This window comes from Eptesicus fuscus, chromosome 8 (genome assembly GCF_027574615.1).
Source record: "Eptesicus fuscus isolate TK198812 chromosome 8, DD_ASM_mEF_20220401, whole genome shotgun sequence".
Lineage (NCBI taxonomy): Eukaryota > Metazoa > Chordata > Mammalia > Chiroptera > Vespertilionidae > Eptesicus > Eptesicus fuscus.
The window spans coordinates 59,346,106-59,371,601 of record NC_072480.1 but is presented as its reverse complement, the minus strand read 5'-3'; the positions used below and the strand labels follow the sequence as shown (position 1 = coordinate 59,371,601).

Sequence of the window (25,496 nt, the reverse complement as noted above, 5' to 3'; positions counted from 1 at the left end):
GTGTAGACCAGAGGTGTTAAACATCTGGCCCGCAGGTTATATCACTTGGTCTGGCCCTATAAATTCAATACATCTAGGAGCTTTATTCATAGCAACATAATTTTTAAGTTGTATGTCCCAGGAATCTATATATATAAAAAGTTAATATGCTAAGTGTCCCTCCGACCATCCAACCGGTAGCTATAATGCACACTGACCATCAGGGGGCAGACATTCAATGCAGGAGCTGCCATGATGCACCCTGGCCATTTACAAAGAAACAGCACCACATCCAGGTGAGACCATGTGTCCCTGGATCCGGATGAGGCCTCGTGCACCTAGGCCCGGGTGAGCCCAAGTGGCCCTGGGTCTGGGAGAGGCCAAGCGTCCCTGGGTCCGGGTGAGACCATGCGTCCCTGGATCCGGATGAGGCCTCGTGCACCTAGGCCCGGGGGAGCCCAAGTGGCCCTGGGTCTGGGAGAAGCCAAGCGTCCCTGGGTCCGGGTGAGACCATGTGTCCCAGGATCTGGGTGAGGCCTCGTGCAACTAGGCCCGGGTGAGCCCAAGTGGCCCTGGGTCGGGGAGAGGCCAAGCGTCCCTGGGTCCGGGTGAGACCATGCGTCCCTGGATCCGGATGAGGCCTCGTGCACCTAGGCCCGGGGGAGCCCAAGTGGCCCTGGGTCTGGGAGAAGCCAAGCGTCCCTGGGTCCGGGTGAGACCATGTGTCCCAGGATCTGGGTGAGGCCTCGTGCAACTAGGCCCGGGTGAGCCCAAGTGGCCCTGGGTCGGGGAGAGGCCAAGTGTCCCTGGGTCTGGGTGAGACCATGTGTCCCTGGATCCGGGTGAGGCCTCGTGCACCTAGGCCCGGGTGAGCCCAAGTGGCCCTGGGTCTGGGAGAGGCCAAGCATCCCTGGGTCCGGATGAGACCATGTGTCCCAGGATCCGGGTGAGGCCTCGTGCACCTAGGCCCGGGTGAGCCCAAGTGGCCCTGGGTCTGGGAGAGGCCAAGCATCCCTGGGTCCGGGTGAGACCATGTGTCCCTGGATCCGGGTGAGGCCTCGTGCACCTAGGCCCGGGTGAGCCCAAGTGGCCCTGGGTCGGGGAGAGGCCAAGCATCCCTGGGTCCGGGTGAGACCATGTGTCCCTGGATCCGGGTGAGGCCTCGTGCACCTAGGCCCGGGTGAGCCCAAGTGGCCCTGGGTCTGGGAGAGGCCAAGCATCCCTGGGTCCGGGTGAGACCATGTGTCCCAGGATCCGGGTGAGGCCTCGTGCACCTAGGCCCGGGTGAGCCCAAGTGGCCCTGGGTCTGGGAGAGGCCAAGTGTCCCTGGGTCCGGGTGAGACCATGCGTCCCTGGATCCGGATGAGGCCTCGTGCACCTAGGCCCGGGTGAGCCCAAGTGGCCCTGGGTCTGGGAGAGGCCAAGCGTCCCTGGGTCCGGGTGAGACCATGTGTCCCTGGATCCGGATGAGGCCTCGTGCACCTAGTCCCGGGTGAGGCCACGTGCCCCTGGGTCTGGGAGAGGCTAAGCGTCCCTGGGTCCGGGTGAGACCATGTGTCCCTGGATCTGGGTGAGGCCTCGTGCACCTAGACCCGGGTGAGCCCAAGTGGCCCTGGGTCTGGGAGTGGCCAAACGTTCCTGGGTCTGGGTGAGACCATGTGTCCCTGGATCCGGGTGAGGCCTCGTGCACCTAGGCCCGGGTGAGCCCAAGTGGCCCTGGGTCGGGGAGAGGCCAAGCGTCCCTGGGTCCGGGTGAGACCATGTGTCCCTGGATCCGGGTGAGGCCTCGTGCACCTAGGCCCGGGTGAACCCAAGTGGCCCTGGGTCTGGGAGAGGCCAAGCATCCCTGGGTCCGGGTGAGACCATGTGTCCCAGGATCCGGGTGAGGCCTCGTGCACCTAGGCCCGGGTGAGCCCAAGTGGCCCTGGGTCTGGGAGAGGCCAAGCGTCCCTGGGTCCGGGTGAGACCATGCGTCCCTGGATCCGGATGAGGCCTCGTGCACCTAGGCCCGGGTGAGCCCAAGTGGCCCTGGGTCTGGGAGAGGCCAAGCATCCCTGGGTCCGGGTGAGACCATGTGTCCCTGGATCCGGATGAGGCCTCGTGCACCTAGGCCCGGGTGAGGCCACGTGCCCCTGGGTCTGGGAGAGGCAAAGCGTCCCTGGGTCCGGGTGAGACCATGTGTCCCTGGATCTGGGTGAGGCCTCGTGCACCTAGGCCCGGGTGAGCCCAAGTGGCCCTGGGTCTGGGAGAAGCCAAGCGTCCCTGGGTCTGGGTGAGACCATGTGTCCCTGGATCCGGGTGAGGCCTCGTGAACCTAGGCCCGGGTGAGGCCACGTGCCCCTGGGTCTGGGAGAGGCCAAGCGTCCCTGGGTCTGGGTGAGACCATGCGTCCCTGGATCCGGATGAGGCCTCGTGCACCTAGGCCCGGGTGAGCCCAAGTGGCCCTGGGTCTGGGAGAGGCCAAGCGTCCCTGGGTCCGGGAGAGACCATGTGTCCCTGGATCCAGGTGAGGCCTTGTGCAACTAAGCCCGGGTGAGGCCACGTGCCCCTGGGTCTGGGAGAGGCCAAGCGTCCCTGGGTACGGGTGAAGCCAGATCCTGGGTCCGGGTGAGGCCGTGCGCCCCTGGATCCATCCGGGTGAGGCTGGGTCCCAGGCCCGGGTGAGACCACGCGCCCCTTGGGTATGGGTGAGGCCACGTGCCCCTTAGTCCGGGTGACGCCATGCCCCTGGGTTCGGCCGAGACCAAACCAGAGGGAGTCGGACCTCCATTACCACCATTTGTCCACCATCCAGAGCTGAGGGGTCAGTGCTGACATGTACACATAAGGAACTACTGGACATCGAAATTGGGTCTCAAAAGAACTGTTGGTCCAGGGGGAAGCTCGCTACAGATTGATTCATTTGCCTGTCAGCATAAATATTATTGCTCGTCTCACATTCAGTTCTTATTAGTATATATCTAGTGACATATGATCTCGTTCATCTAGAGGAAATGATGAACAACATAGCCTGAGGAACAAGAACAGAACCAGAAGCAAGGAGGCATCGATCGGACTATCGGGCCTCAGAGGGAGGATAGGGGAGGGTAGGGGGAGGGTGGGGGGGAGGGGGAGAGTTCAACCAAAGGACATGTATGCATGCATATAAGCCTATCCAACGGTTAAGTTCAACAGGGGATTGGGGCATGCGTGGGGAGAGGGGTGGGATGGGAATGGGGGGATGAGGACAAATATTTGACACCTTAATCAATAAAGAAATTAAAAAAAAAAAAAGAAACAGCACCACAGATCTGGCACTAACAAAGCAACACTCCACTTCCCCCAAGTGGGACACAGGCCCTCCCCACCACCTCAGAACGACAGCCCACCAAATCACAGCCAACGCTGCTAAGACCCCCCAGCCCGGAAACAGTGGCTATGGGTGCCAGGTAATGATGTCACGTAGCAACGCCTGGCTTCCTCTCCCTAGCAACTAGCCTCCTTGGAATTTCTTCAGCCCAGGAACACTACTTGCTTTATAGCCAGGTGCAAACATTTTACACTTTAACCAAATGTCTGTGAAGCATTTTCCTGTACTTCATCTCATTTGATCCTCACAGAAATTTTGGAGTAGGAAGATAGGAGACTGGGGGGAATCCTGTTTTCTTTTCATTAACCAGAAAACAGAGATTTAGCAAGTTCAGAAACTTGACCCAACTGAAAAGAAGAAAGAAATGGTGGACCTTGAAAATGACTTCAGGTTTTCTTACTGCACAGAATATAGTCAAACACTGCTGCAGTTAAATATTTTACCCTTTGTTCTCCTTGCATGATCTACAATAATAATCTGCTTCATGTTGATATTTACTGCTGTGTTTCTAACAATTACCTGAAAGAGAAGTTGGGGTGCTTCACTGGGCTGGGAAAAAAGTCTAAGTTGACTCATGCATGTGCAACACATATAAAGCTCTCACTGGCACCAATCACATGCATATGTTTTGATCTGTCATTGTCAATCGTGAATTTGGTTGAAACTTCTCTTATAGAGAAAGGGCGAATAGTAATATTAAAATATTCCTTCTAATTAATTTCCTTTCAATGTGCACGAATCCTTGTCCTGAGCCACTAGTGATGTTATAAATATCCAAATGGCCCTTGGCAGAAAAAAGGTTCCCCACCTCTAGTGTAGAACATAGAATTTCATGGATTCTGTCTTTCCATTCTTTTCTACTCCCCTATATACTACTCTTGAATTCAACATACCCAAGAGAGAGAGAGAGATCTGTTTACTAGTTCAACTACAATCACTATCAAGCACAAAAGGTTTTGTTGGGTCAAACTCATACCCAAACTCAACACTTATAAAGAAAGAGATGATCTTTCCCTAGTTAACTAGACTCATATTAATCAAATAATTACAAAAAGGCATCATGAGTACTTCTAAAAGTGGAATTAAAAATGTGGGTAGCCTATTCAATGGTAAGTGGAGATAACCACTACATCCTTAGAAGAAAGCTCTGAATCCTTTCAGAGTTTATAAGATGCATCCTGAGACACCTTCTTATTTAAGTTCTTTTCACTTACAGAAAGTTTTCAATCTCTGTCCTAATGCTGAAGAGCTAAAATATCCTATATAACAAAAGCAGAACAACAGGTGGAATGACCGGTTGCTATGATGTGCACTGACCACTAGGGGGTACACGCTCAATGAAGGAGCTGCCCCCAGCCTGCAGGCCCCAGAGGAAGGTAACCTGGGGGGGGGGGGCAGCCCGTGAGCAGGAGGTGGTGGGGGGCGGGGCATAGAGAGGTGACTGGCAGCAGCAGGGTGGTCTGGGGGTGAGGGTGCAGGGCCAGAGAGTGGGCGGTACCAGGCTAGCCAAGGCAGGTGCCAGTGAGGGCCCCCTGATTGCCCCGCCAGTCACCCCACAGAGAGAGGTGACCAGCAGCAGTGGCGGGGGGCAAGGTGAGCAGGCAATGCCAGGCAGGCCAAGGCGGGTGCCAGTAGAGGATCCCCGATCGCCCTGACAGTCGCCCCATAGATCTGCCCTGATTGCCAGCCAGGCCTAGGGGCCCTACCCGTGCACAGTTTGGTGCACCTGGCCTTTAGCACCATATATAAATAGCACTACCAAGGCATTTGTACTATTTCTTGGTTTCTTCATTAACTGGATGTTCTTAGCTTCTTGTGGGTTGACCTTATGAGCTCTGCCTGTGGTTTGAAGGTTGTTTCTGTATTGACTGCTAAAAGAACAGTGAGTCTTCCTTAGCATATCTGACATGGTGAGCCTCTAAGCAGGCCGAACCACTCATTTCTATAGAGTGACTTTAATTATTTCTAAATAGCTTAAGTTCTGAGCTTCTAAAACAGAACACCTCTTGACCAACCCAAGGTAGCAATTTTCTTCTGACAACAAATAGGGTAGGATTTAATCAGTCTATCAAGTTCATCTAAGAATACATTGGCAAGAACTGAATCATCTAGTCTAAAAGAAGTCTAGGAGAGTCCTGCCATTGGATGCAGCACTTCCTCAAGAATTTCCCAGTCAGGATATAGGATCATACTAAAACAATATTAAAGAAAAATTTAATTGCAGTCATTAAACCTTGGGGGAATGACGTGGTGGAGGCTAAAATGTTCTTGATGAAAAGATTAGATCAGCCATTTGTAAGTGAAAACCGAAGTCCAATTTGTATGTTAAAACAGAAAACATGTAGAATAATAAAATTTTTAGAATTAAAGGAAATCTAACACATATATCTCTCAAGTTTTTCCATTTTATTTTCCAATAGAAAAATAGTCTAAGTAGAATATTTTATTTCTCACAAAAAGTCATTGGGTCAAATATATTTAGAACTATTGCATAATTTCTCCCCTTTTTGCTACTTGGAATAACCATTAACTTGCCCTTCATCCAGTCAATTCCTATTCCTATGCTAAAATTCAAGAGAGTCCATCAACTTTGCTAAGAATTCCTTTCACTCAACAAATGAAGGTAGCCAACTCCATCCTTCTTGCTTCCAGAACATTGCTTGTCTGTTATAGCACATATTAGAGGACCGGTGCACTAAATTCGTGCATGGGGGGAGGAGGGGTGTCCCCTCAGCCCAGCCTGCACCCTCTCCAAACCAGGACCCTTCAGGGGATGTCCAACTTCCGGTTGAAGAGGAAAATTTGAAAACAGTAAAAGCAATAGTATAAAGTTAAGAAATAGACTTAGGATATTAAGAAGGGGTATGAGAATGAGCAACTTCAAAGACATATCTCCTAGTTAATACCTTGTTAGGTTATGCAAATCTTTAAACTCTGAATTGGCCTTTTCCTGGAACTAATTCATATAACACATATAAAAAAGAAACAGTACAACATCCAAAATGTTAAAGTCATTCACTTCTTAAGAGATAAAAAGTATTCTTCAGAAGAGAAAGAAAAAAGCACATTTCATTGAATGTAGAAGTATTTTATCATTGACTTTAACTATTTTGTCCTTAGTTTAAATAGTGATAGTATCGCGAATTACCATTTAATTTATGAGCTACAGTATGAAACATGTAACACATTTTGCATTAAAGACAGAGTATTTTATACAATTGAATAGAGCTCTGGTAACTCGCAACCCCATATCCATGCTATTGGGGTTTAAATGATTTCATAAGAATAAACACAACATGCCTTTGTTGCTGGCAGGATCTGCTTCATTTTTGTTCCCAGTCTCCCACTGGCAGATACAGGAGTCCTCCTTGACACCAGCAAGGAAGGAATCAAGAATTTCTAGACTCAAATGCCACACCTGCTATTATTGGGGTTCAAATCTTGGGCAACAGTTCTAACTGGTAAACAGGGCTCTCTCTTGTTTCTGTGTCTGAAATTCCATCTTCATAATGCTTCTCATATGCCAAGTTTTAGCATGAGTTCTGACTCACTGACTTTTACCAGGGATCCTGTCCCTGCACCAGGTCTGGCTCTTCCCAACCATCAGCTGTGTCTGCGTGTGGCTTTACATACACTTGTGCCTGAATCCCCAGTGCCAGCGCTCTCCTGTCTGCACAGACACCTGTCTCCTTTGCGGAGATGTAGGTTGTCTGGCTGGGTCATTGTAGGTGAGCATGCTTTCTGAATCCTCTTTTGCTCTCCCCTCCCACTGTGTTTGACTCATAGCACCTATCAGAGGTCCACCTTGGTGTGGGTGGATCACGTTCCAGGCTAATTGGATCGTACCCCAATTTGTCCAAGCGAGGATGGCAAAGCATAGACTTATTCGCAAAATGTTTACCACTTAAAATATGAATCCTTCTACTCACTAGATAGAATCTTCTTGAAATGGAAACAGCCACAACGTTATGGTAAAGTCACCTGAGCTTCCCATTATTAACACAGAAGTGTTCACTTCAGAAACAGAGCTCAAATATTTTATTTCAAGGTAATTTGATTTGCTTTCCTTATGGGAGAAGGCACAGCTTGGTAAAGGGTTTGTGCTGGATTAAATCTTAGCTCTGTATTTTACTGGCTATGTGAGCTCAGGCAAATTGCTTAAGTCTCCACGCAAGAACTTTCTCACATATAAAATAGGAACAGGAATAATAACAATAATAATAATAATAATAATAATAATAATAAATCACTTACTTCATAGGATTGTTAAGGCTAAATTGGAGAACACATGAAAAGTTATTAAAATTGTGACTGGCTCCAAGTATTACTTAATACATATTAACTATAATTACTTAAATATATGAGAATTTTCATGTTTATTGAGCAAGAAAATTAATTCTGTGCACAGTAGTGAAGTAAGGAAATGAAGAACTTCTTTACCAGAAAGACCTCATGAAAGTGAGGTGGTGGTGTGGTTAAAATAGTAAAAGCTAACTATATGCCAGGCATTATAATAAGTATAGTGTGTATATTATCTCATTTTAACCCTCTTTGAGGTAGAATTTATTATTCTAACCATTTGAGATGGAGAAACTGAATTTCTGTCAAACAGTTGCCCAAAGCTATGGAGGTAGAAAGCAGCAGGGCCTGGGTTAGAAGGTCTGACAGCCTGAATACAGAAGCCAAATCACTAGGCTGTGCAGCCTGTGCCTGGCTCTGTACCCATTGCATTCTCTTCCTCTCCAGCCTGGGAAGGGCAGTAAATAAGTCCTTTCCTCATTTTATTGTGCATCAGCGGGGAAAGGCTCTATCACAAACTGAGGTAGGAAAATAAACTTGGATTCAGCAAATTAACTTTCAGCATAGCTTCCAATGACTAGGGTCTCAGACTATTAAATTTGGAATTTCAGAAACACGCTCTAGCGAAGAACAGCTGCTGCTGGATCCCAATCCACAAAGCAACAGCAGTCGCAGCATCTGGACCAACAGCTACCAGAGCTCCATAGGTAAATAAGGTGAAAGTCCCCTTGCAATCTGACCCTTCCAAATCCTCTCCCCAAGCCTACTGTGGGTGGCTCAAAGATACCTACACAAGACAGGCACATGGTTTCCTGTGTGTGTGTGTGTGTGTGTGTGTGTGTGTGTGTGTGTGTGTGTGTGTGTGTTTTAATGTCTGTTCAGGCAGAAGGCTCTGACCTTTGCTCTCTATTGGTAGAATGGCTGCTAACATTGCCAGCTGGAAGTAAATGGAGATTGTAATGGAAATCACACAACTATTTACAATGCTGGGGAGAAGGGGGGAGCAAACCAGAGAGTCTTTCTAAGTTATCTAATGAGCACCCAACGTGGCTTAGATGTCTACAAATGATACTCCATTAGCTCGTTTTGCAAACAAATACAAAAAAGAAAAAAAAAAAGAAAACCTTTCAGCTCATGTCCATTTGGCACTGTCTCCCAATAGCAGCTCAATTAGCTAAGGTAAAAGAAAAGTGTGAGTCAGGATGCTGTCCATTTTTGTTTCTTGGGGAAAGTGGAAAAGAAAACAATATTGCAACACAAGAAGTAGTTCCTTTAAATATATATAACAATGGTCACTCCATATGACCTAATGAGCAATTATGGATATAAATATGTATTCGTCTTGTTAAAAAGTATTTTTCAAAGATACATATTTCTCTTTATCCTTAAGACTTTTAGAAATATGGTCTATTTTCTCTGACCTTCTTATTCCAGTGGAATAAATTAATTACAGGTGTTCCCACACTTACTATGGTTCAACTTAGGATTTTTCAATTTTACAATGGTGTAAAAGCGATACACGCTCAGTAGAATCCTTTCTTTGAGTATTGATCTTTTCCTGCCTAGCAATAAGTGGCACTATACTCCCATGATACTTAGCAGCATTGGTGAGCCAGCTCCCCGCCAAGCACATGATCTCAAGGGTAAACAACCAATACTCTATAGTGTAATTAGATTGTTAGATGGTTTTGCCCAACTGTAGGCTAATGTAAGTGTCCTGAGCACATTTAAGGTAGACTAGGCTAAACAAGCTATGATGGTCAATAGGTTAGGTGTATTAAATGCATTTTTTACTTAGGATATTTTCAATTTATGATGGCTTAGTCAGTTCAGGAGCATCTGTAATAGCCTTGCCATTTAGTATCTTATCACCTAGTAAAAAGGAAGATCTTCACTTAGTTTGAAATGCTGGCTACCTAGCAATATGGATTATTCCACTTGTTAATATTTGTTTAGATGGCAAGAAAATTTTTGTGATGAAAAAATATCATTAACCATCATTGCTTAACCTGCCTTTGTAAAGGTTACTGGTGCTTTTTTTTTTTTTTCATTGTATCAGTTATTTTAAAGAGTCATTGTATGTAAGGTTAAGATATTTGACCACAATGATGCATTTCTTATTGCTGTTCAAATACATAATAAAGAGGTTTTAAAATGAAGCTAATGGACAATGAGGGCAGAGAACAAAGCCATACTTAGAGTTTTACATTAGCAAGAAGAAATACAACTGACCCTTCTACTTTGTCATCAAGGTAGCTTTGATTAAGCTCCCACACAAATCGAAATGCTATGCAATTGAGCAAAATCCTCACAAGGAAGGAAAATATATCGTTGAATTTTTTTAAAAAAAACCTATTCCTCAACTTTGCCTAAAGCTGATGGCTCTTAAAATGGATTTATTTGTGTTTTGTTGTCGTTGTTTTCAGATGAGGAATGGAACAGAGCAGAACTGGAGGGCCCTTGATGAACAAACTTGAAAGATTGCCACACTCCCTAAATCGAGTTCTGGCATTTTCTGTGTATACTGTGTAGTGAAGGAACAGCATTACTCATTGGCAAGAAATCCATTTAGGTGTGCAGGCAGTGCCCAGGTGATGTTTATTCTAAGGAATCTTAATGCCTCGGCCTATTGAAGAAGTTGGCACAAATAAACTTGGTGGAATATTTACCACTGAGTTTATTAGTGAACCCAAGGATAAAGAAACACCACGAGCCACCCAGCATCACATCTCTCAGTCACCATTGGCAGGAAGCCAGGAGCACACCATGATCAGTTTATCACTACATTGCTAATAACTTGAAGCAATGGCGATGTTAGCTGCCTTTAAAAAGTACACATTTTAGCCCTAGCTGGTTTGGCTCAGTGGATAGAGCATCAGTCTTCGGACTGAAGGGCCCCGGGTTCGATTCCAGTCAAGGGCACATGCCAGGGTTGCGAGCTCGATCCCCAGTAGGGGGAGTGCAGGAGGCAGCCAATCAATGATTCTTTCTCATCATTGATGTTTCCATCTCTCCCTCCTTCTCCTTTCCTCTCTGAAATCAATAAAAAAATGTATGTTTTAAAAAGTACACATGTTAAGTGAGAATTTAAGGTTGATGAAAAGCAACTATGAAAAATCAATAGCTATTTCATTAACACTGTATAAATGTGCACTAAGTTAACATGCATATCTTTACATAATGCAAACTTCTTAATAGAGCTGCAGAAGCTCTGGAATTTCCAATGATGAATTTTCAACTCAGTTATGGTAACAGCCATCAAAGTTGTACTAATAAAACGTTTTAAAGTCTGGGGAATATTAGGCCCAGAAAATAGGAAATACTCTAACTCTACAGGGACTTGATTCCACTTTATATTTTATTAGAGGTCCGGTGCATGAATTTCTGCATGGGTGGGATCCAGCCAGCCCACCCCAATCAGGGTCAATCGGGGCCTAGCCAGGCCAGGGGAAGAGGATGCGGGAGGTTGGCCGGCTGGCCCCACCCCCTATCGGACTGGTTGGCTGGCAGCAGTACACGGTCATAGCAACCAGTCTTTCTGGTCGCTTGGCTTTTATATATATATATATATATTCATTTCATATTTATAAACTATTAAACTTAAGGGTTGTAAATTATTTTTCAGAATTTATGTGAATATTTTCATACAAAAGCATACACTGGTTACTACATTTTTACTCATTGTCCTCAGAGATTAGGGTTTCCCCCCCCCCAATGAGGCAAAAATTTAAAGTAACTTTAAATGCTTTAAAACTTTAAGTCAAATTATTCAAGTTTTCTACAATAAGCATTTGCTACTTTAGAGTCAGAAAAAATGTTATGTTATTAAAATGTTATTTGTTATTTTAAATGTTATTACAAATACTATTTTAAAATGTTATTTATCATTCAAGCCAAAAATGAGAAGAAATTAAAATGAATTTTCTAGATAATAAAAAATAAATATCTATTAAGTCCTATACGCTTGAAAATAAAACAAGAAAAAAGAAAATAACTTTGTAGTTCACAAATATGAAACATTCAAATAAAGTATAGTTTTCATCTGCCAAAGATCAAACGAGTTATGGCTCTTGAGTATAGTTCACTGTCAAAATCAGAAGGAAAAGAGAGAGACTTGCTTAATGTATAAAAGGCATTGTTTCATGATCAATAGGTGCTTGAAATCTAGCATACACAATGGGGACCTTTATATTAGCAGACCACAAACTGATCTTAATATGATAGAAGAATGATTTTTAAATCTGTTATCTTTCTGTGCCTCAACTCCATATCCTGATTACTGACCTGTCAGCTCCACTTAACCAGTGATACTCAGGTATATCCCAGAGTGCAGCCGAGAAGACAACCTGCTTCAGAAATGTCAAATGCATAAGCTAAATGAAGATTGTGGGGTTCCATCAAGAACAAAGAATCAAAATTTACAGTATCTGAACCCAGGAAGGTGTGTGCTAACTGCTTTTCTAAGTGACTCCTGTGCATTTTAACAACTCTTTATTCATGTGCACACACACTTGTGCCATTGTGTGTGTGTGTGTGTGTGTGTGTGTGTGTGTGTGTTTGATATAGAGAACACACTCATTCTGGTTTTTGAAGTAAGGGCTTCTACTTGCACTCTCAATGAAGACCATCTTTGTTCTGAGAATTTAAATTCAGTTCCATTAAATCCACTGGAGCAAATGCTGCTGAAATCTAATATGACTTCCAGGTTTATAGACCCTAAGAGTTAATAGATAACTAGAACTCAAAGCTTCCTATTTTCTCCTGTTGTATTTATTACCGGACCTTAAGTAATCCATCTGACTGGTCTGTGCCCTTGGATCTGTGCAAGTTGGTGCCATAGTCAGACAGCACTGCAGCGGAATTAAATATGCTCTCTATTAAGTGAGCTGTAGGAAGACAAAATAGAAATAGGAGGCCTAATCCCAATAGTTAATGAGCTTAGACTTCAACAGAGAGGATGCAATAGATCATGCTTTTTATCTATTAAGAATGCTATTAAAAGAACACTAAATAAGTGAAAATGATAAGGTGTCAACTACGGAAGTATTGAGGAGAAGGAGATAGCCTTGATCTGAGTTAATTCAGAGGGCTGAGAGAACTATAACCTATAATGACCAGAGCACTATTCTTCTAAACGAAGAAAAATATGCAAGGAAAATGTAAAAAATAAAAAATATGTAGCAAAGCACAACTCTTTCCAAAATGGAAAGGCCTGAGCTGCCAATTTCCTGTTATCTTACTTCAAAGTTTGCTTTTCATTTTTGCAGTTGTTTGGATTCAATCATACCAGCAGGTAGGGAGGAAACAGTATGAAGATCATGTACTGCTATATATAGTCATCACAAGAATAATATTTGTCCATTTAATGAATACAACAAAACTTTAAAGCACAATAAATGTAAAATTCTGAAATTTGTAATGAGTGATTTTTAAAATTTTCTCTGAGTTCTGTGAACCATGCAAGCTTATTAGCTGATCACTGACCCTACCTCCACAAATGGGGTCAGGGTTCTCCCTCCAGTCTAATGGAATGCTTGGAAGCATATGGAATTAATTGCTCAGGCAATCTGTCTCTTCCTTTGGATTTGCCACAATGTGAAATTCCAAGAGCTCATTTCCATGTTGTCATTCAACCAAAAATCACTGGGCGACTATGGAGCGATGAAGAAGTGTTATTGATAATGCATTTATAATATACATTCCACATTTTCTTCTGAATCTCGCCAACATTTGTGTTTGAATAGTCTGACTTGGTATCCATGTAGTTTCTAAATAAGTGTTGAACATTTTGAACCACAACAGGGAGATCTATATATGAAGCCTGACCTCAACAGTCCTGTCCATATTACTAAATCAGAGATGTCATTTCCAGCAAAACAATAATAAAAATTTGAACAGAAGCAGACACTAAGCAGCCTTGATCTTAGTTAAATTCCTTATAAGTTGTGTTCATCTTTGCAACTTGAAATGTTATGTGATTTACTATCGTTGGATACACAAAACGTAAGCGTGGTTTAGCCTATGGACATTGCTCTCTGTCTAGAATGAATTAACTGTATGAAAATCTCCGATCCTGTATATGCTCAAGTCAGTTCTCTGTTTTTCAAAACTTTTTATTACAAAATTTAAAAACCATATACAAATGAGACTATAATAATAAACCCCATTGAAACTATCACCAAGCTTTGAGCATGATCACCTTTCTGCCCATCTTGCTCCTTCAATCTGCCCACCACAGGGACTCCCTCAGCACAAAGAATGCCATTGAGATAAAGTTTCCCCAGAATTACTTTCTTTTAAATCTTGAGGAAGCATGCAAATGGGTTTCTTATGCTTTTACCATGTTGTGTTTTTTTGTTTGTTTGTTAGGAAAGGGAAATCTTATATTGTCTCAGTGGAGGAGGATGCACAGGATTTTATTCCAATTTTGTATCAAGAAGGAAGATCAAGAATCTCTTGACACAAAATCCCCACTTAAAGAGTGAGTGACTTATGCTGCTTCCCACTACATATCACACCTAACTGGAGGTAACGGGTCTCACTACCTTGACACACCCTATGCAATCAAACCAGTCTACACTGAGCTACTGTGTTCTCAGGTCTGAAGACAAAAATGTTCCCACTGATCTCTAATTTAAACCACCATTAAATATGTTTCTTAATTTTCATTAAAATAAGAAAATCTGTTTTCTCTATTCGGTGGCAGATCAAATTAACTGAAATAAAAGTTTCCTGCAATTTACCCATACTTACTCAAAGGATTGGTGAGCCACTGTCAGGGAACAGATACTTGTCTGCTCATTAACATTCATGACCAAGAAACCTTCTGGTAAGGCTGGTTTCAGTGTCTGATAGAGCAATACTTAAAAGAAATCGGCTTGTCTGTGAAACAGCTGCTCAGCAAAGCCACCATGCAAGGACACTGGTGATAATAAGATGATACCATTACAACCTCAAGGGAACATAATGTGTTTTAAGTTACTTTGAGGTGTGTGGTAAGATAGCAGTCTATCACTGAGGACATGAAGCTGCTGATCAGGCATGGGCATCTTTGATTTTTGAAAGATCTATGGAGAGAAAGAGAGAGGGGGGGGAGGGAGGGAATGACACACACACAGAGAGAGAGAGAGAGAGAGAGAGAGAGAGAGAGAGAGAGAACAAACTCCCTTGTACAAAGGTGTGAGTTGGTGTGCAATGCATTTAAAGAACACCCAACCATGGATCATATATTCCAAGATTGTGCAAATGCAAGGCATTTGTGATGTATAAATCTGTTCACTAGTTCTGCCAAAGCCAAATCCCTGGTTAGCTGATTCTTACTTTTCAAAGGACTATCCTTTGGGAGAACTGGCAGATTACTTTCAGTGCCAGCGAGACTGTTTCTCAATTTCTGAAACCCAAGTCAGCACATTCTGATCTGCAGAAGAGTGTCCTTCAGATGAAATGCATGTTGTTGAGGTGGTGGCCTAGCAAACTTACACGTGGCATTCAGCTAATTGCTTGCTATAATGCTTAACATTCTAACCCTTATGAATTACAGTTAACTTGTTATTCTGCACAATGATGAAGGGGAATAATAGCATAAAATGGAAATATTACATCTTGTTCTTGAATCACATCATGGAAGTTGTATGTGTGTGTTTATGTGTGTATTTGTCAGTGTGCTAGAATATGGGAGGTAGTAGTTGAACAGGGGTTTCATTTCCAAGAAATACTTATTGCTCTTGAGTTCCTAGAGAATCTAGCCCCCCCCCACCACCACCAACCCTGCAAAAAAAAAAAAAGCAAATATGGAACTTAAACATTGCTTGGGAAATAGCGAGAGGCTGTCAGCTGAGGCCAATGGTAGATTAACATACAGAAACATTCACTTCTCCCCCCACCTCGACCTTGATGGGAGTCATATACTCCTCTGTCCCACTGATGTTGGTAATGATCATGACATTTATTCTGGCCAATAGAACTTGAAAAGACAGTGTGCCAATTCTAGTTTAGGCTTTAAGAAGCATCATGCCTCCAACATGTAACTAAGTCTCCAAACTGCACCACGAATCATGCCCACAATACAGTACCACTTCCAAAAGAATAGGAGGCCTCGGGAGCAGAACAGATCAAATCTATACTCGAGAACCGAGCCTCCATGAACATAGCCCAAAGCAGCCAAACTCTGGCCAATCCAAAGACACATTAACAAAAAATAAATGCTTCTTTTTTATTCCCTGAAATTTTGTGGTTGTTTGTTACAAAACAATGTCCGATTGACACAAAGCCAAGAAAGTGTCTAAAGAATGTTTATGAAATAGATAAATGCTAAATGTCAATAAAGTAATATTGTTTGGAAAAAGTCAATAGTAAATAAGTTTACAAGTGCCATTGACTTTGTGAACATGCATACAAAATCCCTGGTACCCTTTGTCTCCTCCTGACACTTCTTTAACTATCATGATCTTAAGTTATTCCTTAAGGACTCTGTCCGCACCTCTTCAAAATCTCTAGCACCTCTAAATAAAATACTTGACTCCCTCTTTTCTGTTTCCATTTTCTGAGATAGTCAATTGCCTTCTGTGTTAGTTTTAAGCTTAGGTCTCCCCAATAAGGTAAGCATTGTGACAGATTGTGACTGTATTTTTGACATTATTAGTCATTTTAAAATCTATTACAGACTTGGTTAAGTGCCTTCTATATGGTAGGTTATGAGTAAATGTTTCCAAATTCAAATTACACACACACACACACACATACACACACACACACACACACACACACACACACACACACACACACCATTCATATGACAGGAAATATAGAAGATTCTATCCCCATATGGAAAACTACTTAGGTTTTCTTGGTTTTCAAATAAGTGTATTCTCTGAGAAAAGTAGACCATACTTTAAAGCCATCATTATATTATTGCTGTCTCTACAGTATATAGATGAAAAATGATATTTTAAAAGAAAATACAGCAGGTTTGCAGTGTAAAAATATTATGGTGCTGTGTATAAATTATTTCCGCATTCAGTAAAATGAGAATTCTGAGGGTGCTACTGTAGAATAAGTTCTTCAGAAAGATGGAAATTACTGCTGAACTTTTTTTTTATTTTGCTTTTAAAAATGTACTTGCTGCCAAAATCTCTGGACAAATGTATATCATTAATATACATAAATAAAAACCAAGAAGGAGAGAAAAATAATAAGACCAAGAAGAACACACTAAACAAACAAACAAAAAACTCCTCATATTGAGTTTCAAATGCAAATAAATTTCAGCTCAAATAAACCTGAGGAAAAAATAAACAAAATAAAATGCCCTGTCAACTAAATTTTCCTGTCCCTGAATTATCCATATTCCATACACATTCCTAAAGAATAGAAAGCAGATGCCTACCTCAAGATAGAGGCTACTAGGCTTTGGTGCCTAAGGGGAATAAACAATATGCTTTTATTGATTCAATAAAATTTTTCCACACAACACTCATTTCCTTTTAATTTAGGACAACTTCCAATTGAATACCATTCTGCCTTCACCAAAAAATGTGGCTAGCTTCTTTACCCACCAACATCACTATTGTCTGGTTAAAGAAATATCGGAAATTTTAGCCAGTGTCCACACAAACCAAATAAAAGCTTAGTGAGAATTTCAACCAAATAGTGACTTCCTATCACATCACTGTTTATAAGACTGATGTAAGTCAAGAGTATTAGGTTACACTCTTGGTTTCATCATTTTGGTGGAAACTTGGCAAGGCATTTACCCTCTCTAAACTCCAGGTTCCTTGGAGGCTGGACTATATTTAGGTGGGTGATTATATTTTTTTAAATTAAAAAAAAATCTCCCACTTTTCTCTGAAAGGCATTTCCACTTCTTCCCCACAATTACTTGGGGGCAGGGCAGGCAGAGGGAGACAGAGGAATAAATGCTGCTTATCATAAAATCTCCACACATTCAGGGACTGAAAAGCACTCAAAGGAGGACAGGAGAAGTGTTTAGGGCAAGGACTCAGGAGTGCTCAGTCCAGAAGGGAGGCTGACTCAGTCACTGACTGGCTGTGTGTCTTGAGAGTGCTGGTCACCCTGATAAATAGGCGAACATCTAGAAAGGGCAAGGTACAGGCCAGGTGTTGTCCATTATTACAATTACTACTATCAGAGTGTTCACTTGTTCTCCATTTTCCTAGAATCCTAACAAATCAGCCACTGACACGCATGACCACCATTGGGATTTAGACACAAATGCCAATTGGACAGGTCAGACAGTCACAAAACAAAAAAAGCTAGGCAACTGAGGGAGGGCACAAAGATGTCCCTTCCTTTTTTCTGTAAACTTATAAGATTTATTTGTTTTGTGTACTTCTGGCTGGGTGTATGGCAGAGTGAGAAAGGTAAGAAGTACAGGAGAAATGTTATGACCACCTGCCACTTGAACCGGGCTGAGGACTCATCCCCACTGGGTGTAACAGAGAATCTGGGCTTGCCTCTCAAGCACATTGAAAGTATCTCTATAATTCTGAGGGACCCTTTGCAGCAGTCAGACCCTGGCCAACATGGTGAGGGGCCTGCAGGGATATGTAATGCAAACCAGAGGTGGAGATTTGGCCAGATAAAGGAAAAAAAGATACAAAATGGTATGGTATAAGGAAAAGCACCAGTGTCAAGAATATATAAACACTTATTTTATATACATTTATCATAACATTTCAATTCTATATTTAAAAAGAAAAAATGCTACAGAGTGATAAGCAAATTCCTTGCAAAAGAATGAAAATTTCAGCAATTGAGAATATATACTTTTTCAATTCGTTGTCTTCATATACAACCTTGTTTTCAATTTATTGCTTCTCAGCTACATCTTTTAGGCTAATGGATATATGGAGCAAAAGTTGGCCATTTGGGAATGTAGAGAAAAATGCATATTAATTCAGGTTTAGGTTCCAACCACCCAATGAATATTTATAAATGTGTACAGTGTTATCTTATAAATATTACTCAAGATGTTAATAGGAACTGGGAAAGAATATGACAACAAATAGAATGCGATGTTATGTTAAATATTTTGAATTTCAAAATTTTAAAGTCACCTCTGTCAAATAATAAAAGTTAATGGAATCAAAACATTCCCAGAATAACAAGGAAAGCAACAACTATAGACTAATTTTAACAGTGATTGAATCTGGCCTCTCCATATAGTTTGGACTGAATCACATGTACCAGATATAATTTAAAATGTTATTGTACTTAATGAAAATAGGGAGGAAAGGGGTCACCTCTTCCTGTAGTATAGTCATCATTCATGTTATTTAAAATAAAAGAAAACATCTAGCCAATAAAAACATGCAAAATGCAGATGACAAATCAAGATCTCTAGATTAAAGTGGGACCAGAGGCAGAAATGTGAAAGGCACACTTTGGATCAGGAGACCCCAGCAGAAATTCACAATGACTCACAGAACAGAAATGACTTATATGACTATCTTCTTATTCCTACAGGGTGATCCTGCAAAGTCACCTTTTAGGAAAATAAAATCCAAAGCCCTTCAGAGCACCATTGGTTTTATCGTGGAAGATAAGACTGGGGAGGTAACATTCTAGAACTGACCCTAGGTAGTTCTGTGCTTACCAACTGATACTCATCAATAAACACCATGGGGAAGTGTGAAGGGGGAAAAAACAGCCAAGGGAAAAATGGAAAGCTACACACTTGAAGTTCCTGAAAGGTGACTTAGGGCATCACTTTCTAGGGATAAGAAGGTAAGCCTGACTGAGCTTCATGAAGTTGACAAAAGAAAAGGCAAACATGATAATGGTGACTTTTTAATTGACATGTTTCTATAATTTTTTTTAAAGACTGAGCTCTACAGAAGCTGTGCTCACCAGAACACATTCAGATTTTTTTTTAAAAAGTCTAGCTGAAAGCTTTCTTGGGAAAAATCTTAACTTCTCTCCCATTTCAGCGGAATGTAACTGCAATGAAATGCACTGCTACTAAATAATTCATCACCCTCTATGTCAGATCTAATCTTAATCAAAAGTCAATGTCCTGTCAAACAGATTGACTTAATACCCCTAAATACATTAACATAATATAAAACACACCTGTAAAAAGGGAGAGAGGGAGGGACGGTGGCAAGAAGGGAGAAAGGAGGAAGGGAAAAGGGAGGGAAGGAGATTTCCTTAATAAAATGAATGAGATGTGGGATTAAAAATTATAAATTCAAAGACATTGTCATTGATATGAGACTACAAGACGTATCTCGCTTGGCCTTGTTGAATACCTTTACTCAACAACAATAACAAAAGCAAAAACAAAAACAAAAAACTCTCCATAAGCTACCTTACATCTACTATTTTTATTAAAAGAGATATATATTATGTCCTGTGAATACTGCCTATAACTATTGCAACCTAATTTTAGAGCAGAGTTTTATAAAAGCACTAGAGTTGTTTTCCAAAGACTCCGGTAGAAATCAGCAGCAGCAGGTCCCTCCCACCTGCTTTCTGTCACAAAAGATAGAGTGTCTCAAGTGGCCTCCACCTGAACTGATACATTATAGTTCCTCAAACACAGAGCCCCTGCCGGGGCTCCTGAATGTCACTGGATTGGTAATCTGTCAATCAAGGGTAACTCCCAAGTACTCCCTGGGTGCATTCAAGGGAACAAACAACATTCGCAGTAACGCTTCGAAACTCGGAATTATTTTCATAGACATCTACATAATAAAGTCAAACACAGAGTGAGAGGCAGCAGACGAATGTGAAGATGCTGAAAAATACTTGCAGGAAACACAAGTCCCCTTCGCGTAGGTGGAAAATTTCACATTGTCTTGAATCCTGAAACCACTGCCGGGTGGACCTGCCTTTTAGAACTTGGAAGGCTGATTTGAAAGAAATTGGTGTTGTTATACTCATTTAAAGCAGCAATGAAGCAGAACGCTTTACCTACTACAGAGGGAAACAAAAAAGGAAAAAGCAAAGCTTTGGCAGGCCTCTTCTACACTGGCTCTGTTGTGCATGGACTGGAGAGCGGGAAGAACATGAATGGCAGTTCTGTTGCCTTAGGCAACTTAATACGACTCAGGGCACAAGGAAGGTTCGCCACGATTTGCAAGTCTGCTTTACAATGAGTCATAGAGTAAGGTACATTCATTTCTTAGGGCCCTAAGACGACACACCACTTAAGAATATTAACTTTATCCTTATTAATTCAGTTTATAAAAATCAGACCGCTTTAAAATATTTCTCTGAGGCTCGGGTGAGAAAATTCAATGCTGGAATTCCAGTTATAATTGCTTTCACACTTTGCACTTTCTAATACCAACGGTTTATTTAACAAATAGAATTTAGAAGTGAAGTCAATTGCATATAATCAGGAAATCAATAGGGGACTTAAACCTTATGCAGAAAGCACTGCGACTGAAAAGGGAAACCTGGCCATGTTATCGGGAGGAGGCACTCTAAAATAAAGGACACCATGTCATTGGCACTTCAAACATGCCTGTCTCTTTCAAAGTGTTGTATTTCACATCATTTTAAATGGCATTCAATTCTTTTAAGGAAAAATGCCCCGATGAAAACTGAAGACGCACTACAAAACCTGAATTAGAATCACTTCTAATAATAAAACTTGAGCTTACGTCTTTCAGAAATCTCACAGGCAAACTGCAAGTGCAAAACAGCTCTTTAAACCGGGTTTTTCCAAGATACTACTATCTAAATTGTCAAGAAGGCACATGCTTTAAAAAAAGTTATAAATATTTAAGAGGGAAAGAAAAGCTCCTACTTAAAACACACACACACACACACACACACACACACACACAACACAAAAAAAAAAAACTGTTTTTCCCATAAGACCATGGCGTTTCTCATAGGAAAGCAAAAGCACAGGTAGAACAAAGTGAGAGTGGGGCTGTTTCACCTACCGTCGAACTTCTTGTGCCTGGACACGAACGTGGTGCGCACGAAGTGACTCGTCTCTTCCACGAGGTTTTCAAACTCCAGTTTGCTCTGCTGGCTTAGCTTGTCCTCCATTTCTGTGGTGCAGCAGGTATATTCTTGAGGACAGATTCTTAAGTGCTCCCCTGCAAAGACAAGCTAAATGTCAGTATGACACAATAAGGACTCACATTGCCCTCAACTCCAGGGTGTCTGTCCCCTCGACCCCTCCAGCCATCCCCATGAACTTGATCTGCGCCTGCGCGTACTTAACGTTGCAAACATTGTGGACTTTTGGTGACCCAGATGCTATGGGACTTTTGGTGACCCAGATGCTATGGTGTGAATATCTGTGTCCCCCCCCCACCACCACCCATAATTCATATGTGTAAAACCCCAGTGGTTAGGTCAATGAATGGAATTAGTGCCTTAGGAAAAAGGGACCCCAAATAACTAATTAATCCATCCCTTCTTTCAGCAAAAAGATGGCATTTGTGAACCAGTCACCAGACACTGAATCTGCAGTGTCGTGACCTTGGAGTTCCCAGCCTCCAGAACTGGGAGAGATGACTGCGTGCTGTGGATCATCCACTCAGTTGATGGTATTCCTGTTAAAGCAGCCCGGTATTTAGTTCCTGTCCCTGTCATGTAACGACCTCAGAAGACCACGGCGATTTTCTGCTTTTATTTGAAATGTACCAAGTAACATCCAATGACATGAGATGCAAGAGAGTTATAAGGGTGATTCTTTGGAAACCTCAAGTAAGGCAAAGGCAATCAGTCCCATCACCGTAGTCTCAGGCAGCTAGGTCGAGAAAAGATGGGAATGGGCCCAGAGTTGTCTGTCTGCCTGTACATCTGTCAGAATGCATCAGCTTTTCGTTGGGTGAAAGTGAGTGTGTTTTTAATGGCAGGTCCCAGGTGCCACACATTCTCTCAGTTGACATTTCTTGTCAGAGAGAAAATGTTCGCCTACAAGGAGGAAGGCACTGATGGGTTTAATTAACGGTTATAGTATACAGAAATGTGAAGTAAAAGGTAATGAAAGTCTTGTATTCGATTCAACAGATTTATCGCTGGGTATACCAGGCCACTTGTTTTGATGTTATGTTATTTGCAAGTAGGAGCCAAACCTTGGCTTCATCAAATGAAAATGTGAGTTTCCAATTGGTGCGGCTCCTTTAGTGTCAAAAATGTTCAGCAGAAGCTGTGGAAGGAAGAAGAAAAATCCACCCAGCATCTTGCTAAGTAAAACCAACACATTGAAAACCGCATATACTTGATGGGATCATTAAAATTCATTTCTAATGTTTATCAATAATTATATAATATTATGCCCTGTGACCCTGTGTGCTGTACAGGGGGCCTCATGATTCCTCATGTAATTCGAGGTTTCAGTACCTACTTAAAGCAACCCCAGAATTAAAAATTATCTCAGTGTGTATTAATGTTAGATCTCACAGAATTCCTGGAAGAGGAGACCAAAAAAATATCATGTGTATATGTTTTAAATGGGAATGAAAATACTTGTACTTGATTGAGAATGTTGAACATCAAATTCAAGATAACAGTTCCCTCCCAGGAGGAATTAAGATTTGAGAGACATATTCAAATACTTGTATATATAATCTTTTATTTCTTAAGTTGTTTCATGGATACATGATGATTATTATATTATTATTTTTAGTTTCTCTGTACATTTACACTATTTTGTAATAAAAACTTGGAAATATGCCACTAAAATGAAGTAGCCACTACAGTTGTGGGAGAGAGGAGAGCAAAGGGTAGATATTAAGAAAGAAAAGCAAACTGTCCTTGGCATTCAGAAGCCAGCCTCGCACTCACGGCTAGGTCACCACAGTCCACAATATCTAAAACGACTCACAGAACACCAACCTCAGACTCTAAGGCCATAATAAAATGCAACAAAACAAGGCCACTTCAAAATTGTGTCTAAGCACAGACAAAAACAAGGTCATCGTGCCATCTAAAAATGCCTCCATTTTGCGGCAAAATGAATGTCTGGTAGGTCTTTACCATTTACAGATTGATCTTCACACGAGTCTCCCTCCTTGTTGATCAGATTTACTGACATGCCTTATTATAGAACTGGCTCTGCACCCAATGTAGTCTCCTTCTGACAGCACCCAATGTAGTTTGAAGCCCTGCTTCTTTGAACCTTCCCCAGATCACTCAGCCACAATCCAAATCCTGTAATAGACTCCTTTGAGAAACCCATGGTCCTCCATGGTGTATTCTCGCTTGCTGCAGTGAGAGATAACCCAGATGGTTAACCTGCAAATGTGTTCCTGATAGGTTCTGATTTGACAGTGCTGGTTTACCAAAATGGGGACAGATAAGACAACATAAATTTTGAAACAATGTCCCCAAATGATTCAGATACTCTGATACACTCCATTGAGAAGCATAGTTCTAAAGTTTAAGATACTGAGAATGGAATAAGTTATCAAAAGCAGATGGTTCACAATCACTAATTTTCTTTACAGAGAGAGGAACGGAGAGTGGGAGAAAGAGAAACATTTTTATGTGAGAGCAGAACATGGATTGGCTGCCTCCTGCATGCCCCCTACTGGGAACTGAGCCTGAAACCCAGGTATCAGGTTCCATACCTGGTATATGCCCTGACTGTGAATCTGACCTGCAACCTTTTGGTGCACAGGACAACACCCAACCAACTGAGCAACACCGGCCAGGGCTCACTAATTTTCTTTTTATAAATAGGAAATTTAACCAATAAAGACAAAACTCTATTCAGACTGAATGGATATTTAGTATTAACCACTTTGCAGTGTGTTCCCTTTTCTGACCTGCTTATAAACTGTTTTTGTAAATCCCCCTATACTATTTCTTATTTCCCCCTGTTCCATTTCCCACTCTGTATGTACAAATGAAATGTCCATTTCTCAAGATTTAGAATCAGGCTGCATTCCACTTCTGCATCATTACAATTGAGTTTACAACAAAATAGGCAAGGCATTTTGTTGTTGTTTTTTAAAAAAACTGACCAAAAGAATATAAGTATTTTATGACCCAAGATATATTTTGGATATTTGTGGAAGATACCCTATGGATCAACAGTCATACAATTAGGTTGGAGACATAATCTCTAATCAACCAAAGAAAATCGGTATTTTATGTTTTGATGAATAAAAACCTAAAGATACTTACTTCTTAATGAGACAGCTTTAACCCAAAATTATTTCATTTGTGTGTGTGTGTGTGTGTGTGTGTGTGTGTGTGTGTGTGTAGGGTAATGGAGGTATATGTAAAATGTTGCCTTACTAATTCAAAGCAGTTTTAGCCTTTTTATAGAACTGAAAGTGTCCCCAAGTCATTTTCTTTATCCTCCTCTATATGAGTCCCTGGCAGAGAGAAAATTAGGGAGACAGAGAGACAGACATGGACAAGCTTGGAGACAGAAAGTGAATGGATGGGTAGATCACTTGAATGTTGAAGAATCCTGCTACAGAAAGAGAAGATATTTCCTGCAACGTTCATCAATGTTCCCTAGCACACAAGATTAAGACACATGAAACGTGTGGCTGATTTTACGCTGAGCCTTCCTTTATTTTTCACCTATCCTATATAATACAAGCCTAATATGCTAAGTGTCCAGTTGTCTAGTTGTCTGTTCAACCAATCAAAGTGTAATATGCATGCCAGATGTTCATTTTCACTCCAAGATGCTGAGGTGACAGCAGAAATGTGATTCTGCCACGCCACACTCCCTCCAAGGCTGGCCCTTGGTCTGAAAGCTGCCAGGAATAGGCTTCGTGAGTGGCATGGTGGGAAAGAGCAGGGGACAGGAGGGCCTCATTAACCAAGAAGCCAGCCTCTGTGGGTCTGCTACAGCAGAGACTGCCCTTGGCAGTGACATGTGAGGACCTTGGGATATACATTCCAAACAAACTAGCAGCAC

The 25,496-nt window shown here is 41.9% G+C and overlaps 1 protein-coding gene across 1 annotated transcript in view; it reads right to left on the bottom strand.

The window, feature by feature from the left end:
* Nucleotides 1–25,496, bottom strand: part of GPC6 (glypican 6) — a 1,127,407-nt gene that overhangs the window by 821,564 nt on the left and 280,347 nt on the right. The window contains exon 2 of the mRNA XM_008156480.3: nucleotides 21,544–21,702. Coding sequence (XP_008154702.2) covers nucleotides 21,544–21,702 — 159 coding nt within the window. The remainder of the gene's footprint in view (nucleotides 1–21,543; nucleotides 21,703–25,496) is intronic.